Consider the following 20,455-nt stretch of genomic DNA (forward strand, 5'->3'; position numbering starts at 1 on the left):
GGTAAATAAATAGTATACCCATCTTGATATATAATACACACCATTACAGAGCAGGGGAGAGGAGCAGTGTGATGTATGAAGGCAGCATGGCTGTGGAGCAAAAGGTAAACTAACTGACAGTGTCTGTTCCATGATGGGAGGAGTAGTAAGAGGGACGGCTCTTGCCAGGGAAGCGGGCGGCATTGTCCTATGAAAAACACTTAGCCGCACTGTAGAATTTTAAAAACCCAGCGGAGAGCCACGAATGGTTACTCTGTGACTTTGAACACTTTTTACTTAAATTGTTTCTGGGATATGATTTTATAAACATAAAAAATGCAATTGCGTGTTTTTTTTTGTTAACACCACTGACCATATGGGATATATAATGTTCTATTTTAATAGTTTGGACAATTACACACGCGCCAATGCCATATACCTTTATTTTTATTATGTTTACATATTTTTTATATGGGAAATGGAAAAAGGGGGATGATGTGAACTTTTAATATGGAATGGGTTAATGTTTTTTTTTTTTAACCTTTTATTAAGGTTTTTTTTTTTTTTTTTTTTTTTATACACTTTATTAGTCCCTTAGTGGATTTTTAGGAGGAATCGTTAGATTACTCATATAGATCAATGCAGTTCTATTGAACTCCATTGATCTGTGCTCATTTGGTCGAGCCTGCTCAAGCAGGCTCAATCAAATGCAGATCGACTGGACAGCCATGGATGCAGAGGCAAGCCCTCGGGCTACCTCCACAGTGGATCGCCCCCCTGCGATTGCTCTGCAGGGGGGTGATCCACCCCACTAGACCACAGGGTATGTTATAAGATCCTTTTAGACACCGCTGTCAAAGTTGATCTAAAGGGATAATAGCCTGCCGTGCCGATCACCGCATGCCAGGCTATTAGCGGCGGCCCCCGGCAACTGAAATCAGCTGGGGGCCGCAGAGTATGGAGCGGGATCAAGTCAGGAGCCTGCTCAATACATCCTCAGCGCCGTTTTAAAATAAGAGGGGGAAGTCTGTCCGGCCCTGCTTGCCTGAAGCAGGGCTAAATGTATGAGAAACTCACCTGCCCGGCACCCAGAACTACATGTCCCGGGCACCATGTCCCGGGCGATAGGATTTACACATCCCCGATATTTATTTTATCATGTCTCTACATATGCATCTAAAGACACGTTTGTAATACTTTTTTATTGGCCTAACAGTATTATGAACAGACAAGTTTTCAGGAGTCCTCCCTTTATTAAGTGAGAAGCATTTGGTATCCCACCTTACAAGCCTCTTGGTAAAATATGCTTTTATACAAAAAAAAAAAAAAAAAAAAAAAAAAAAAAAAAAAAGTAAAACACTCTTGCTAAGTCCTATTGTGCAGGCATGGTGTAACTTCCTATGTTTGCATTCTCCAAGTAGTTTATGGTTTTAACATTACTAATCTTTTGACTTCAGATTTTTTTGTCAAGTTCAGTATATTTTTCAATGTAAATTCCTATTTTATACTAATACATTCCATATTGACAGGAGAGGAGAGAAATCCAATCTTCATAACAGTTGAATCACTGTCGGAGATAGACAAGTCTGGGTTATAACCTTTAAGCATTGCTTTCCTTCAAACATGTTAAAAGTCTTGATCACACCGGGTCTCAGTCCATTATGGAGTACATCAGTGGGATCTGGTTATAACTGATCACAGTGGGTGATGCCATATAGAAACTTTTGGCCTGCCTGGACAACATGTCAAACGATTTATATAAATGACAAGAGCGCTTTAAACATAATGGGAGGAATTCATCAATGGTCCTTGTGTGGAGTTTTTTTTTTTTGGACTGAATTTTGTGAAGGGGATACTGGATAAAATGTCTGATCGCAGGGGGCCCGCCGCTGGGACCCCTGCGATCTCCGTGTAACACCCGCATTCTATGGAGAAGTGACATCATGCCACACAGAGGTTTCCGAGACTGGAGGTGCAGCATAGAATGCGGGTGCTGCACAGAGATTGCGGGGTGTCCCAGCGGGACCCCCGATCAGACATCTTATCCCCTATCCTTTGGAAAGGGGATAAAATATCTTTGGACGAAATATCCCTTTAAAAGTTTGTAAAGTTGTGTAGATTAAAAAAAAAAAAAAAAAAAAAAAAAAAGGCTTTGAGATTAAAACGTGTAAAACATCCTTGTCTTTGGCTTTACTTGGGGTAATCTAGATTTGCTAATTTTTGGAGGATTTACGCTTTCAATGCAAATTTTGCACATGATAATTTCATCACTACTGCAATAACATCCAGTGAAAAATGCCTAACTAGTCACTTTTGTTGGCACAGTGATTTTTAAGAAATTTGCAAAAACAGTGAATAATTAATAGATCTATGCGTACAAAAGCTCAGTCCACAACGATTGATAAATGCCCCAATTGTCTTTAACCCCTTAAGGACAAAGCCCATTTAATTTTTGCATTTGTTTTTTCCTCCTCACCTTCTAAAATCCATAACTCTAATATTTCCATTCACAGACCCATATGAGGGCTTGTTTTTTGAGTGACCAATTGTACTTTTGTAATGACATCACTCATTTAACCCTAAAATGTATGGTAAACCCAAAACATTTTCATAACTTTACCTTTATTTTGCACTTTTTATGTCCCCATTGGTGAACATCTATAGCAATCATTTGATTGCTAAAAATGTTCATTGCTAGGCATAGGCATAGCACCGATCAGTATTATCAGCGATCTTCTGCTCTAGTCTGCTGGAAGACAGATCAGCGCAGAAGATCCTGGAAGAGCGGCGAAGGCAGAAAGGGAGACCTTTGACATCTTGGCTGATCTGATCCCCGCAGCAGTGTCGCAGGTGATCAGATCAGCCATTTCAAGTGCCGCACTGTCGCAGATGCCGTGATCTGTATTGATCATAGCATCTGATAGGTAAATAGACATCAGCACGATCGCTGATGTCTGCCATTATAGCAGGTCCATGGCTGTCAGTGGTCCCGCCGTGCATGAAGTGAACGTAGCTCCTGCGCTGGCATCATAACCGAGCTGTAAATGTTACATACCGTATTTATCGGGGTATACCACGCACCGGCCTATAACACGCACCCTCATTTTACCAAGGATATTTGGGTAAAAAAAGATTTTACCCAAATATCCATGGTAAAATGAGAGTGCGTGTGTGTGCGCGTGTATACCCCGATACACCCCCAGGAAAGGCAGGGGGAGAGAGGCCGTCGCTGCCCGCTTCTCTCCCCCTGCCTTTCCTGGGATCTCGAGCCCTGCTGCCGCCACTTCTCTCCCGCTGGCTATCTGCGCCGCTGCCCGTTCTCTCCCCCTGACTATCGGTGCCGGCGCCCCATTGGGCAGCCAGGGGGAGAGAAGGGGCAGCGGCACCCATTGCCGGCGCCGCTGCCCCATTGCCTTCCCCCATCTCGGGTTGCATAATTACCTGTTGCCGGGGTCGGGTCCGCGCTGCTTCAGGCCTCCAGCGTGCATCCCCTGCGTCGTTGCTATGCACTACATGGCGCGGCGCCGGCACCGATAGTCAGGGGGAGAGAACGGGCAGCGGCGCCGATAGCCAGGGGGAGAGAAGGGCCGGCAGCGGGGCTCTAGACCCCAGGGCAGGCAGGGGCAGAGAAGCCGGCAGCGCTGGCTGTCTCTGCACCTGCAAAGCCGCTGCAGTTCATTGATTTAAAGCGCCCGCTTTAAATCATTGAACGGCAGCGGCTTATCGGCGTATAACACGCACATAGACTTTAGGCTAAAAATTTTAGCCTAAAAAGTGCGTGTTATATGCCGATAAATACATTTACATGTACATAAAGGGGTTAAGGAAAAAAAAAAAAAAATTAAAATAAAAAAATAAAAAGTTGTCAACTTAAATGGCCAGGAAAGTTCTGGCAACTTAGACACCTATAAACAAAAAGAAAATAACTGCAGCATAAGCTTTTTAAATTGTGAAATATTTACTGTGCCTGTATAGGTTTCACACCATAATTCACAAATACTTAGAACCTAAGAAATACCGACAAGGTGCCTGTGGTAACATGCATAGCCTTATCTTTGTACAGGTGGACGACTAGATTCTTGTGACTCATTTTTGGCAGCTGATCCCTAACAAGACATGTTATATCTGACTGCTTCAGATTCCAAATAATAAGGTAACCAAAACTTCCCAATAGTGGAATTTACTAAATGAAACATACAATTGACTTTAATACATTTTTCCCACAGTTTGTTGTTTACAAATTGTATGTCTGGCAAATCAATACTAGATGCTGGATGCCATTCAGTGCTCATCCTGTCAGACCAGCAATCTATCTGACAGCTCAGTCTGCAGTCCCCCATTCTGATCTACTGAGCATTGATCTACGATTACATCTTTACAGTGCAATAAAATAACTTTTGATCACAAAGATGTCAATTAAGATTAAAGGGGTTACCAAATAAATAGTAAGCAATAGCAATCCAAGGGGTGCAATCCATACTATTTATTTGTGGGCTTTGGCCTAAGCAGCCCTTAGTTGGCACCTGTCATGAGTGGTTTGCAGGGTTTCATTTTTCAATACAGATTAAAGGGGTTGTTGGGGTAAAAAAATGTTTTATTTATATAGAGATGGGGGTTCTATAAAAATCGTACTCAAATCCCCTGATCCCCCCCCCCCCAGCTGCCATGGTGTGTTGAAACCACAAGAAGCCTTGCTTAGTCAATTAATGGCAGAAGTGGAACATCACAAACCAATTGTAAACATGTTTAAATGAGCATTGTCAGATTCAAACAGGTTTTATATCTTGTAGATCTTGGCAAAACATTAAAGGGGTATTCCAGGAAAAAAAAAACTTTTTTTTATATCAACTGGCTCCAGAAAGTTAAACAGATTTGTAAATGACTTCTATTAAAAAATCTTAATCTTTCCAATAATTATCAGCTGCTGAAGTTGAGTTGTTCTTCTCTTTCTGTCAACAGTGCTCTCTGCTGACACCTCTGCTTGTCTCGGGAACTGCACAGAGTAGAAGAGGTTTGCTCTGGGGATTTGCTTCCACTTTGGACAGTTCCCGAGACAGGTGTCATCAGAGAGCACGTAGACCGAAAAGAAAAACTCAACTTCTGCAACTCATAAGTACTGAAAGGATTAAGATTTTTTAATAGAAGTAATTTACAAATTTGTTTAACTTTCTGGAGCCAGTTGATACATAGAAAAAAGTTTTTTCCTAGATAACCCCTTTAACCTTTCTAATATACCGTACTTCATAAGAAAATGTTATTTCCTTTTTATAGAAATCATGGCTTATAAAATCATGACTTTGTCCAATCTGAAGCACAGGCATGGACAAAGTCCAGTAAGTGAGGATGGGATAGCACTCCTCTGTGCTCTCTCCTGTCTGATAGCACTCCTCTGTGCTCTCTCCTGTCTGATAGCACTCCTCTGTGCTCTCTCCTGTCTGATAGTACTCCTCTGTGCTCTCTCCTGTCTGATAGCACTCCTCTGTGCTCTCTCCTGTCTGATAGCACTCCTCTGTGCTCTCTCCTGTCTGATAGCACTCCTCTGTGCTCTCTCCTGTCTGATAGGACTCCTCTGTGCTCTCTCCTGTCTGATGGCACTCCTCTGTGCTCTCTCCTGTCTGATAGGACTCCTCTGTGCTCTCTCCTGTCTGATAGCACTCCTCTGTGCTCTCTCCTGTCTGATAGCACTCCTCTGTGCTCTCTCCTGTCTGATAGGACTCCTCTGTGCTCTCTCCTGTCTGATGGCACTCCTCTGTGCTCTCTCCTGTCTGATAGTACTCCTTTGTGCTCTTTTCTTATGAAGTATATTAGAAAGGTTGATGTTTTGCCAAGATGCACAACAAAAAGTTGTTTGTCTGACAGTGTCTATTTATTAGTCTGCATAAACTTTAATAAAAAGGTGTGTGAAAGTTTCCACAGCCTTTAAACTGTACCTGTAAAGTTTTATTAAAATTTTTTTTTTTACTATATTGCAACAATGTACACAACAGTATGTCTTCTAAATTAAAGTGGATTTGTCAGCTCTAGATCATACTCTGTGTCAAAGAAGCCATTCTGAGTTGCAGGATGCACGCCTCTTCCCTCCCCCATCCCTCCCTGCCTTGAATGATTGATGTTCAGGGCATTGAATATATATCTCTAAGCATCCCCCCCATCCTCAAAAAAATAAAATAAAAAAAAAAAAAAAAAAAGAAGAAGACCATAAAACACTTACCTGACATTGTCGACGCAGGACAATACAAGGGTGAGCCAGTACATTTTCTGTAAAGAGACTTGAAAATAAGAAAATGAAAATTTATGAGAAAACCAAGCTAACAACCAGAGGCAATATGAGAATATACAATAAAGGGTTTGCCTAGCGGGAAAAATCTTTTTCACACAGAAGACTGGATCAAAAAAATAAAAAAAATTATATATACACATATATACACATTGCCCAAAAAAAATAAAGGGAACATTTAAACAAGACAATGTAACTACAAGTCAATCACACTTCTGTGAAACCACACTGTCCACTCAGGAAGCAACACTGATTGACAATCAATTTCACATGCTGTTGTGCAAATGGAACAGACAACAGGTGGAAATTATAGGCAATTAGCAAGACACCCCCAATAAAAGGACTGATTTTTGAGGTGGTGAGACCACTTCTCAGTTCCTATGCTTCCTGGCTGATGTTTTGGTTACATTTGAATACTGGCAGTGCTTTCACACCAGGAGATGTGGAGAAGACTGTAGAAGGGCAACAACTCAGCAGCAGGACCGCTACCTCCGCCTTTGAGCAAGGAGGAGCACTGCCAGAGCCCTGCAAAATGACCTTCAGCAGGCCACAAATGTGCATGTGTCCAATCAAACGGTCAGAAACTGACTCCATAAGGGTGGTATGAGGGCCCAACATCCACAGTAGGGGGTTGTGCTTACAGCCTAACACCGTGCTGGTTGTTTGGCATTTGACAGAGAACACCAAGATTGGAAAATTTGCCGATGCATCCTGTGCTCCTCACAGATGAAAGCAGGTTCACACTGAGCACGTGACAGAGTCTGGAGACGCCGTGGGAAACGTTCTGCTGCCTGCAACATCCTCCAGCATGACCGGTATGGCGGTGGGTCAGTAATGGTGTGGGGTGGCATTTCTTTGGGGGGCCCTCAATGTGCTTGCCAGAGGTAGCCTGACTGCCATTAGGTGCAGAGATGAGATCCTCAGACCCCTTGTGAGACCATATCCTGGTGCTGTTGGCTCTAGGTTCCTTCTAATTCAAGACAATGCTAGACCTCATGTGGCTGGAGTGTGTCAGCAGTTCCTGCAAGAAGAAGGCATTGATGCTATGGACTGGCCCGCCCGTGCCCCAGACCTGAACCCGATTGAGCACATCTGAGACATCATTTCTCGCTCCATCCACCAATTCCACGTTGCACCACAGACTGTCCAGGAGTTGGCGGATGCTTTAGTCCAGATCTGGGAGGACATCCCTCTGGAGACCATCCACCACCTCATCGGGAGCATGCCCAGGCGTTGTAGGGAGGTCATACAGGCACGTGAAGGCCACACACACTACCGAGCCTCATTTTGACTTGTTTTAAAGGACATTACATCCAAGTTGGATCAGCCTGTAGAGTGGTTTTCCATTTTGATTTTGAGTGTGACTCCATATCCAGACCTCTATGGGTTGATAAATTTGATTACCATTAATAATTTATGTGTTCTCTTAGTGTTCCCTTTATTTTTTTGAGCGGTGTAGTTGTGTATATATGAAGTAATAAGAAAATAAGCATCACTTACCTCACTCCTCCTCCACCACTGTCATCCTGACACTCAACAGGGCTCAGCTAATAGTCACCTTCTGACCACAAAGGGAAGTAGGAGGATTATCATTACATTTATTGCATTTTTGGTAGGTCATCTTTAAAGTTATTTTTTATTTTTTTTTGTCTGGAGAGATAACTTTTTTTTTATTTTTTTAAACCGGGGCAGACTGGGTTAAAAAAAAATAAAAAATAAAAAAAAAAAAAGGGGGGGGGGGGGGGGGGGGAAAGCATTGGTCATCAATGCTCTGTTGTTTTTAAATGCCTAACAGGGTTCTGCTTATCCACACTTCCTGTCTTGACACACAGGCGAAGCTTGCCCGGCCAATCACTAGCAGAGGCAGGTCACCACTGTGACAAGTGATTGTCCGGGCAGGCATCGCCTTTTTTTATTTTTATTTTTTTTAAACCCAGTCCGTCCCGGTTTTGAAAAAAAAGTTCTCGCCAGACAAAAAAACCCATAAATTACTCTTACCGGTAATTGTTTTTCGTTAAGCCCATGATGGCACCTTTGGAGAGACCGCCTCCTTCCTCAGGACAGGAAACAGGAACTGGAAACAGTTTGCATATAAGGACCATAGGAGCTGCTATTCCCCAGTTCTTAAGCAAGTATCAAGGAGTAACAACCCAAAAGCAATTATCAATGAATAATAATCAACCATAACCTACATACATAGCTAGGAAATATTAATATATCTCCCCCTTTTTTTTTTTTTTTATAAAAAATGGGAGGGAATTAGTAGGTGCCATCATGGGCTCAACGAAAAACAATTACCGGTAAGAATAATTTATGTTTTCCCTATCGCCCATGATGGCACCTTTGGAGAGTGAGTAGACTAGACTAATAATTAGGGGGTGGGGGGGGGGGGGTGACTACTGCCTGGAGAACTTTACGACCAAATGAAACTTCCTCATCTCTCATTTGTTTCAACCTGTAGTGTTTGTAGAAGGTATGTGGTGAACTCCAGGTGGCTGCACTACAGATCTGCTGAATAGAAGCTGAGGCTCTTTCTGCCCAGGATGTAGAAGCTGATCTGGTAGAATGAGCACTAAACCCTGAAGGGGGAATTTAGATTTGCAGAAGTGTATGCTAGCGGGATGGATTGTTTTATCCACCTCACCACAGTGCTAGGAGCAGCTGCTCTACCCTTATTCGGCCCATGTAATTGAAGTATCAACTTAGGCGATAGGCGCCAATCTTTAGATAGCTCCAAATAATGAAGAAGACATCTCCTAACATCTAGACAATGGAATTCTTTTTCCTTGTCATTTTTAGGATTTTCACAGAAGGAAGGTAGAATCACAACTTCAGAGACCCTCTTGGGGAGAAAGGCTGGATCAGGAGACAATACCACTCTATCATTAAAGACAGACAAATAGGGCTGGTTAATAGAGAAACTAGTAATTTCCCCAACCCTCCTGGCAGACGTGACTGCCAAAAGAAACACAAGCTTAAAGGTAAGAATCTTTAAGGGAACCTCAACAAATGGCTCAAAGGGAGTTTTAGTGAGACTATTTAGGACAATATTTAATTCACAAGGTGGAACCAATGGTCTAACCACGGGAGACATCCTGACTGTTGCTGATAGAAATCTTTTAATCCAGGGATGTTCCGCTAGTTTATAATCAAAAAGAGCACTAAGTGCTGACACTTGAACTTTTAAAGTACTGGGTCTAAGCTGTTTATCTAGACCCGCTTGCAAAAAATCTAATATTTTTGGGATGTCAGGAGTTTTAAGAACATCAATAGGGTTTTGCATGAATCTACCAAAGGCTTTCCAAGTTCTTAAATAAATTTGAGAAGTTACCTTTTTTCTGCTCGCCAACAGAGTAGTAATAACACGATCAGAAAGACCCCTTTGTTCTAAGATGCCCCGCTCAACCGCCATGCCGTCAGATGCAGATTGGAGGTCTCGGCATGCATAACTAGACCTTGATGTAGAAGGTTCGGGGACTCTGGAAGGATCCAGGGATCTGACACTGAAATGTCCTCAACCAGGTGAACCATACCCTGCGGGGCCAGAATGGGGCAATGACCACTACTCTCGCCCTGTTCTCTCTGATCTTCCTTAGGACTCTGGGAAGTAATCTGACCGGAGGGAAGGCATAAAGAAGTCCCCTGCACCAACTCTGTGAAAAAGCGTCTATCCCCAGGGGGTGATCCGCTGGTGACAGGGAGAAAAAATCTTTTACTTTCCTGTTGGCCCTTGAGGTGAACTGATCTATGCGGGGAGTACCCCAACGTTGACAGATCTGGAGAAAGATCCTCTGATCTAACTCCCAATCCCCTTGGTTTAAGCGATGTCTGCTGAGATAGTCCGCCACCTGATTTTGGGACCCCTTTAGATGGAGAGCAAACAAGGAGCCGAGATGCATCTCTGCCAGTCTGAAGATGTGATGACAAGTCCTCATGAGGGAAGGGGATCTGGTACCCCTCTGATGATTTAAGTAGGCAACTACTGTGGAATTGTCTGACAGAATTTTTAGGTCCTGTCCGCCAAGCAGAGGAACGGATTGAGAGATGGCGAACAGGACTGCCTTCAATTCCCTTAGGTTCTGAGATTCCCTGGAAATATCCTGACTATATTGACCCTGAAGGATTAAGGATTCTCCGTGGGCTCCCCACCCCCAGGGGCTTGCATCTGTAGTAAGGCAAAATTCATTCTTTTTTACCCAATAAATGCCCTTTTCTAGATTCGCCGGATTTACCCACCAGAGAAGGGACCTCTTTACTTGGGCTGAAGGGGTCATGTAAGTGTCTAATGAATCGGGGACTCCGTCCCACTGGCTCAGGATTTGTCCCTGTAGCCTCCTTGAATGATACTGAGCCCATGAAACCGCTGGGATACACGAAGTTAAAAAGCCCAGGACAGACATGGCCTCCCTTATGGGGAGCTCTTTTAGTTTCAGTAACCAAAATCACCTTGGATTGGGGAAGAAAGGAGATCTGACGGGTGGAATCCAGGCCTATCCCCAGGAATGTGCATATCTGAGAAGGGACCAGGTGGGATTTGTCTAGATTCACTTCCCACCCTAGGTTCAACAGAATTTTTTGAGTCTGAAGAACCTGCCGAATCAAGAGCTCCTCCGAGTCCAACACCAAAAGGAAATCGTCTAAGTACGGAACTATGACTATATTTTGTTCTCTTACATGGGCCATCACCTTGAACATAAGTTTGGTGAAGACTCGGGGAGCCTGTGATAGGCCAAAGGGAAGCACCTGAAACTGGAGGTGGAACAGACAGGTTCCCAAGACTACCGCCACCCTTAAATATTTTTGATGACCATGGAAAATCGGGACATGATAATATGCGTCCCTCAAGTCCAAGGTGACCATAAAACAGTTCTGGTTCAGGTTCAGGATAGCTGATTGAATCGTTTCCATCTGAAATTTGTGGTACTTCAGGAAACGATTCAATAGTTTGAGATTTATTATAGTGCGGAAGGAGCCATTGGGCTTTCTTACCAGGAAGAGCGTGGAATAGTATCCCAGACCTCGCTCTTCTTCCGGAACCTGAACCAGAACGCTCTTCTGAATCAAGGAGAAAACTTCTTTCTCCAGGGCAGCCTGTTTCTCTGGAAACCTTCGGAGATCTGTTGGAACAAATCTGGGAGTTGGGAGACCTGAAAAAACTATTTTTAAACCGGTTTTTATTGTGGACAAAACCCAGTGGCTTGCAGAAATTCTCTCCCATTGGGGAAGAAAATGAGACAACCTGCCCCCCACTGGGAACCTTAAGTCATTGCTGACTGGACTTCTTGGGGGTTTCAGGGTTAGTGAACATGAAACCTCTCCATCTCTGGCCTCGCCACTGCCTGGCCCCGTATGAACCTCTCCGAAATTCCACCCTTCCTCTTCCACGAAAGGGCATCTTGTTCTGGATAGGGAAGGAAGGGATTAAGGGAAAGGCCTTCTTCCTATCTGCTGCTTTCTCTAAGACTAGATCTAAATCAGTTCCAAAAAGAAAGGAACCTTCACAGCGTATAGCACATAATTTAGATTTGGAGGTAAGATCACCTCCTTTCCACTCGTTAACCCAAATAGCCCGTCTGGCAGAGTTGGCACAGGCCGAGGCTTTAGCGGATAGTCTTAGGATGTCTGCAGAAGCATCCGATATAAAGTCTGCCGCTGCTGCCAAGGTAGGAATTGATTGAAACAATTGGTCTCTAGGAGCACCATCCCTGATCTGCTCCTCCAGCTGATTAATCCAGACCTTTAAGGATCTTGCCACAGATCCTTAATTGGCCTGAAGGAGCCTGCTGCTGCTTCCCAGGCTCTTTTAATAAATCCATCAGCCCTTCTGTCCATTGGCTCCCTTCGAGAGCCGGCATCCTCAAAAGGTAGGACTGTTTTTTTTTAGACATCTTAGCTACAGGTGGATCAATTCTAGGGGACCTATCCCAATTGACGGTGAATTCTTCCTGAAAAGGATATTTTCTCTTAATAATGCTCGGTACTATAGCATATCTCTTATCTGGTCTTTGCCATTCAGACTTTATAATAGAGGTCAAAGAGTCATGCACTGGAAAACCAATCATTTTGCGGGGTGCAAGGCCTTCATACATGCGATCTTGCACAGATAAAGGCTCAATCCTATCATCAAGCTTCATGGTAGATCTAACCCCTCTGACTAGACCGTCCACATTTTCAGTAGGAAAAAGAGCACCGCTATGAACTTCCTCCAAAATTTCTGACTCTTCATCCAAATCACCCTCTTCAAATTCAAAAAAAAATCTCTTTGCTCTGAACAACCAGGTGCAGAAGAATGTATGGCTATAGTGGAATAACTAGGCTCTGGCTGCACGGATGACCAAGTAGACATACAGGGCTTAATCTCTTCTCTGCCTACCTCCTGCATACTTTTGGAGAAAGACGGAGACACATCCTCCACAATCCTTTTAACACAGGCTTCACAATGTGAACTTAAATAATTTGGATCCAACTTCTTTCTACAAAGAACACACTCTTTATTTTTATATTTAGCCTTCCTAGGCGTTTCCTTAGCCTAAAACAAATGAACAAAAACTACCATTAAAAGGTTGCCAAAAAAAGACTTCATGGGACAGGTGTCCCCTTACCCCACCATAATACCGGTTCGGCTGTCACAACAGGCTCCAATTCAATGCGGGTCGCTTGTTCCATAAGTCACTGACCTGGAGCAAGCACCTCTACTGGATCCTGGAGAGGTACTGGACTGGCTGGGCGCCCCTCCTTTTAAATCCCCTGCCGGATTCCGTCCTTCCCGGTCAGAAGCCGCAAGGACTTCCCTCTCTGGGTACTTTAGAATAGGCCGCAGCGCCCCCTTTATCCTCCCGGCGGAAGCGTGCTGACGTTACGTGCGCTGAATACGTACGCACGTCACGCAACGTGAGTGCGTACGCAAGCAGACTCCGCCCCCTCTTCCCTGAAGCGAACGCTATGCCGCACTCGCAAGAGGAGGAGGAGAAGGCCGCATGCCGTTGCCGGAGGGAGCGAGAGGGACCGGGAGACGCGCGCCATGCACGAGATGGGGAGAGGTCACCCAGACTTAGCGGCTGCCCCCATACGAAGGACTTTAAGCCGCTTGCAGGTACCCTGTATGTCCCAATTAGACCAGGGCCCCCCACAGTCCAAATACTTACATGCAAACTGCCCGGTTAGTCCGGGACCCGTCCCGGCTACCATCCGCAGGACAGGAAACAGAACTGGGGAATAGCAGCTCCTATGGTCCTTATAAGTAAACTGTTTCCAGTTCCTGTTTCCTATCCTGAGGAAGGAGGCGGTCTCTCCAAAGGTGCCATCATGGGCGATAGGGGAAAAAAACTTTAAAGATGACCTACCAAAAATGCAATAAATGTAATGATAGAACTTTTCTCAAAACACAAATAAAAAATACAATGATTTCTCTCAACATTACATGGGAACAAGTTTAGCAATCACTTTAGCAAAGAGAAGTCACAATCTGGTGATTTTCTTATCTGGAAGGTATCTGCTCCAAACTACACAAGAGCCTGCTGCTCCAAACTACACAAGACTCCTCCATCTTAAAAGTCCTGATCATATAAATTTATCCAGCACCAAAATAAGAGCATTGCATATCTCCCTAGTATTTACAGGCTCCCCCACACAGGTATATAGCAGTACAATACACATAGCATTATATGGTATTGTAATGAGGCAGATTGACAGACAACTAGTGTATGGACTAGTGCTGGGCGGTATGGCCTAAAATGAATATCATGGTATTTTTTATTTTTTTTATTATCACGGTATTACCGCCTGTCCCCCAGTGTCAAATGTGCCCCCCGCGAGCGCTACCATCACCGCTAGCGGGGTCCCTGTGCCCACTAGCGGTGTCACAAGAATGCCGAGCGCGGCTCTGTTCCCCGTCCCTGTCAGCTCTCAGGGTACGGGAACAGATTTAAAAGCCTTGCGCGCATGCGCAGTACTATGCAAATAGCGTAGGGCTAACGCTAGGCTCCTAGCGCTGGCTACGTTAGCCCTACCCTATTTGCGTAGTGCTGCGCCTGCACAGTACTACGTTAGCAGCGCGCAAGGCTTTTAAATCTGTTCCCGTACCCTGAGAGCTGACAGGGACAGGGAACAGAGCCGCACTCGGCATTCTCGTGACACCGCTAGTGGGCACAGGGACCCAGCTAGCGGTGATGGTAGCGCTCGCGGGAGGCATTCTTGTGAGACAGCTAGTGGGCACATGGATCCCGCTAGCGGTGGGGATTGATTGTGCTCGCGGGGACACTGGCTGACAGGCGCAGCGGGGGGACACAGTAAATGGATAAGCTTCTCTCGCCCGATTCCGCTCTCTGAATCGGGCCACAGAAGAACACCGGGACAAGTGAGGGCACCGCGCTGGGCTCTACAATTCTTCCGGAGGTTGGGGGAGGGGCCCGAACGGTATAGCGGTATGGGCAAAAATCCATACTGTGGGAGAAAAAAAAAAAACGTATCCGGTTCATACCGGTATACCGCCCAGCACTAGTATGGACTACAGTAATAAAGTGTGTTCTGCCAGCCAATCCCACATGTCTCAGAGTCTATGGTGTCCTCTTGACTCTTTCCCAACAGATTGCAGGATAGGTCCTCTTATATTTAAATGGGCACTGTCCTTAAACATAATTTTTAATATTTTATTCCTTATGCCAAATAAATTACTTTTGTAATTGGCTTCCAATAAACAAACAAAAAAAAAGTTTTGTGTTAGTTTTTCTGCTGTATACTTCTGTCCACCCACCCGAGGTCTCCCATCTTGGCCAGAACACATTCTGTCTGGTCAAAATCTCAGATTTTGGTCTCCTACTTGTAATGGCAGGAGACCAAACTCAGGAAGTGTTTCTCTGCACTGAGCTTGATTGACAGCTGCACAGAGCCTCACTGAAAGCTGCTGAACAGACTGAAAGCTGAAAAGAGCCTCACTAAAAGATACACAGACTGAAAGCTGCTGCACAGAACTTGAGGTGTTCTATTCATCACAGCGATGCAACAATGTGAGGGCGGAAGTGGTCCCCCAGCAGGCTTCAGTGATGTCATGCCTGCTGGGAAACACCCACTTTCTCTTGCTGGAGATTGAACTATGTGAGCAAAAAGAAAGGTATGATACAGAGCTTTTCAAAGTTCTAAAAAAAATTTTTTAAGGGTGGGTGGGAGGGGTGTTAGGAGTAGTTAGGGAACATAGCCTGAGTTAGTTTAGAAAAGTTTATTTGGTGACAGGTACTCTTTAAAGGGGTTATTCGGCCAAAGTGCAGCAAATGATTCTATGCTACTATGCAGGGCTGCACCTTCAGTCTCTGAAAGCTCTTTGCTTCCGGGATTGGAGACGTGATGTAACACCACGCCCCTGACACTGGAAGGGCTCTTTGGCTAGATAATCCCTTTAAACTGCTTAACAAACTAAGAAAAAAGGGGGTTCAACCTCTGTATAACAAATGTATACTGAGGTGCAAATCAGTGTATCTAAAAAACTATGAACATACAAAAGAAAAAGCAGACTGCACTACAGTGCCCTATAAAAAAGAAATAATTTAGAATATCAAAAAATGTATGCAAAAAAATCTGTCTTTATTGGCACAAGTACAAAGATACAAAAATAGCCAATAAAGAATGAAATTTTTGTTGCATACATTTTTGAATACACACAATTATTTTCTTTTAGGATGTGCATTAAACTGTAGTGCGTCTGCTTTTTCTTTTGTATGTTCAATAGTCACCTGGCAGAGGCTTACTTGCACTCACCTTAACCCGGGAAAATTAACGCTTGGCTGAGCTGTGTATGAAGGATCAAGAGAAATTGAAGGTGTATGGGCAAATTTCCATGTGAATGTCCTAATAAATAAATTTACCATAATTCTATGGCACATCACAACATTTTCAAAAACCATAATGCATTCCAATGATATACCTTGCAAGTCCAATGCCAAATCCAGCAAATCGACTGAGCTGTTCTGAAAGAAAGAAAAAAAAAAAAGTATATGAGAAGCATGCAGACAGCTAGATCATTGCTGAAAGATGTGCGGGGACTCCTACTGATGCCCAGAAAGAATGGCTACAGATATTAGTGACAATGGCTGCAGAAACCATGGAACCTACAGATGTCCTACAAGCAATAGGGCTGTGAATGGGATGGTCACATTCCATGGTCAGTGGTTGGTGTGTGAATGGGTTTGTGTAAGGCTTTCATGCTACATTCGTTGTGCATGTTTCCACCATCAACCATCACTCAATGGAAGCCAAGAGGGTTTAAATTTACTTGCTGGCTGAATAGCACAGACTTCCATGCTATTCCAAAGGACAGGAACGTAAAAAAAAAAAAAAAAAAAAAAACACACACACATTGTCCCAAATTTTTCTGTCAGACAATAACTGATTGCCCATATCAACCAATCACAATTTTATAAATATAAGCTGTGATTGGTTTGTTGCTATGGGCAAATCAGAATTTTTTTTTTTTAAATCTCCGACAGTGTTAGTAAATCTGGGCCATTGTGCACCATACACTATTTGACACACGTCTTACCCCTAAACTGGAGGTATTATGATGTGGAATTACCACGACCTATACCACCAATGAACATTGTGAAACACAGCATGAAAAGAGCCTTGCAATTCTGCCACAGTGCATAAGGAGTGACTCTAGTAAAAAGTAGAAGGAGCCACTAAAGAGTCATGTTAGGCACTGGTGTGAGCAGCAGCAGTCAAACCCCCACCAGTGAGACTTTGCTGGCATATCCAGTTGAAACCCTTGAATGTCTATATCACATCATGAGTGACTCAACCATAAAAGTCAAGACACGCTATCTACGTTTTTACAACCTAAACGAAAGGTAGCGTATTTAATAACTTATATTATCTCCTTGAATATTATAGATCAATTCCAATGGCACATTCTTAATGAAAGGATTGGGTGAATAAGAGAAATACCATCGTAATCTCTGCACAAAGGTAAAGCATGCACACTTAAGTGTGCAGATGGGAAATATCTCCGGCGTGACCTCACTTACCAAAGGGTACGTTCACACACACAAATCCTGCGCATGATCCTGTAACTGCAGATTAGAAGCTGTGCTCAGTCATTTAGTTTACATTGAAATCTGCAGCAGAAAATCCTGTGCATTAAATCCTGCGCATCAAATCTGCGTACATGTGAACGTACCCTTAAAAGGGAAAAATATTCCAAAAAACTTCCTCCAAGACTGACAGGAAATGGTATTTCCCAAACCTAATATCAAACCAATAGGTTAAAAGGGGTACTCCGCCCCTAGGCATCTTATCCCCTAGTCAAATGATAGGGCATAATATGTCAGATCACGTGGGTCCCGCCGCTGGGGACTCCCGGGATCTCGGATGCAGCACCCCGCTGTCATTACTGCACAGACAGGGATGTGGAAATCCTGTCACCCGACGCAGGGACATGTAGTTCCGGGCACCGGGCAGGTGAATTTTCAATAGATTTAGCCCTGTATCGGGCAAGCAGGGCCGGACAGACTGCCTGTGTGAGGTGCAGGAGCGGATGCAGACTTGCATGGGACGCAAGTCTGCACCTCACACCGGCACTCAGGGTGTATGGCTTGGGCTCCTGACTCAAGCCCGCTCCATACTCTGCGGCCCCCGGTTGATTTCGGTAGCTGGGGGCCACCGCTAATAGCCTGGCATGTGGCGATCGCCGCGGCTGGCTATTAACCGTTTAGATCACCGCTGTTAAAGTTGTCAGCGGCGTCTAAAGGTTTCTTTTAGCCATCCATGGTGTCTATCGGGGTGAACCGCCCCCCCCGCAGTGCTTACCTCTGCATCCATGGCTGCCCCCATAGATCTGCATTTGATTGAGCCTGCCTTGAGCAGGCTCAACCAAATGAACACAGATCAATGGAGTTCGATAGAACTGATCTGTATGAGGAATCTAAATGATTCCCCCTTAAAAAAAAAAAAAAAAAAGGGTATAAAAAGAAAGTGTTTGCTCTGTGCAGTAATGAAAGCGGGGTGCTGCAGCCGAGATCCCTGGTGTCCCCCGCAATCAGACACCTTATCCCCCATCCTTTGGATAGGTGATAAGTTGTCTAGGGGCGGGGTACCCCTTTAAATAGGTTCTCAGTAAAAATGGTTACAGCAGATCAATTGTAAATTTGCAACACATTAAGTATAAATTTACCAGAAAATTTCGATATGGCCTGCTTCCCACGAGTGTGTGGATGTTAGAGCTGCAACGATTAATCAATATTATCGATGAAAATCGATAATGGAAATCATTATCAACGATTTCCATTATCGATTAATCAGCATTTCGATTAGTTGTTGCACCCCGACCTTTGCATTTAACGGATTCAGCAGAGCCACCCATGCGCGTACCCCCATAGTAGCCTGCAACTTAGGCGCTGGAAGCATAGTGGACTCTGGCGGTTTGTGGCCACTTCTGGCACTAGAATTGCAGGCTGCTACAGGGGGGTTGCGAGGGGTGGCTCTGCTGGATCTGGTACATGTAATGGTTGGGGGAAGCAGGGTGCCAATGCGGAACACAAGGGCTCTGGGCTAAAGGAGAGCAGTCTACAGCCCTTCCTTTGCCATTAGAGGAAATGCATGATTAGGATAGGGATTGTGCAAGAAGGAATTGGCAAAGTGTACTTGTCCAGTACAGAGAGACAACTGTATGCTGGGTGGTTAGGTTATCAAGGCAACAGTCTTCTGCCCAGCAACAATCGCACATGTTTTCCATTCTAAAATTCCACTCAGCATGAGGTTGCTTCATTCAGATTGTGTATATACCTGGACAGCGCCTAGAACTTCTTGAAGGACATACGTGCACGGTTGTGTTCACCAAGGAACATTGTGGCTGCACACAGCAGAAAGGGTAAGTTCACATTGGTGGATTTAAAGGGGTTATCCACCATAAGGTGATTTTTGGAATGTACCTGGCAGACAGACAGTAATGGACATGCTTAGGAAGGATCTGCGCTTGTCTTGGGGATAAATAGCTATGTTGTAAGATTACCATAACACTGTGGTTAGCTTTTTGTGAACTGGTATTTCCTGTTTGACTTCTCTTTTTTTGACTATAAATCCCACAATTCCATTTTCCTCCCTCCCACACATCAGCCACCCCACCCATTGAAACATAAATGAGCTGTATCCATTCAAAGACCTGTGGTTTTCAATCAGGGTGCCTACAGCTGTTGCATTAGTTGCAGATTGATCTTTCTCCCACCATGCGATCCCTCCACCCAAGCTGGGAAAAATCTAAGACAACAGTAATTTTGTATGCTGTTAAATATAAATATTGGAATAAAAAATCACAGAATTGTGGGAAAACCGTCACACACAGGTGCAGTCACTATATTATGAACTACACTAACTTTTACAGCCCCTGTATCATAGTCAAAAAAAAATCCTAGAATACCCCTTTAATAGCAAGTTTCCCCTTAGAGATTTTGAGCCACAACAGGTTTTTAATGAAGGATTTTCTGCTACAGACCCTATTGGGGTCAATGTAATCTGCTGCAGATTTTTTCCGCTGCGGCTTAAACTCGAAACTCTCCATTTAATCTACCCATGTGAACATACTCTAAGAGCTGGGATGGGATGACTCTGGGACTGTTGCACTATGACACCTAATTTGTGGTACCGCAATTACTGAGTGTGTTTTGATGCAAATGAACAAAATCATAGTAAAACGTGCCATTTGTACTGCGATTTCAGTCATTTTGCGGCAAAAACGCAACAGGTTAAATCAGTTGCAGTACTGTTAATTAAGTGCAATGTGTGAACACACCTTGATCTATTAAGTTTGTCCGATTACCCCTTAAGGACCAAGCCCATTTTGGCCTTAAAGACCAGGCCAATTTTATTTTCACGTTTTTTCCTCGCCTTCTAAAATCCATAACTCCTTCATATTTCCATCTACAGACCCATATGAGAGATTGTTTTTTGCGTGCCCAATTGTACCTTGTAACGACACCTCTCATTTTACCATAAATTTTTTGTAAGGAAATTTAAATGAAAACCACAATTTTGTCAATTTTGGAGGGTTTTGTTTTCACACTGTACACTTTACGGTACAAATTACATTTTCTTTATTCTGTGGGTCAATACGATTAAAATGATACCCATCTTTACATACTTTATTATTGTACTACTTTTAAAATTTAAAATTTTAAATATCAAACTTTTTGTACAAAATCAGTGTTTAAAATCGCC

The 20,455-nt window shown here is 43.9% G+C and overlaps 1 protein-coding gene across 1 annotated transcript in view; it reads right to left on the bottom strand.

The window, feature by feature from the left end:
- The window catches only part of SLC25A46 (solute carrier family 25 member 46), a 62,426-nt gene that overhangs the window by 19,838 nt on the left and 22,133 nt on the right, over window positions 1–20,455 (bottom strand). Inside the window, exons 2-3 of the mRNA XM_056537483.1 lie at window positions 16,173–16,215; window positions 6,191–6,248 (exon numbers count right to left, since the gene is read on the bottom strand). Coding sequence (XP_056393458.1) covers window positions 6,191–6,248; window positions 16,173–16,215 — 101 coding nt within the window. The remainder of the gene's footprint in view (window positions 1–6,190; window positions 6,249–16,172; window positions 16,216–20,455) is intronic.

Source organism: Hyla sarda, chromosome 1, assembly GCF_029499605.1.
Source record: "Hyla sarda isolate aHylSar1 chromosome 1, aHylSar1.hap1, whole genome shotgun sequence".
Lineage (NCBI taxonomy): Eukaryota > Metazoa > Chordata > Amphibia > Anura > Hylidae > Hyla > Hyla sarda.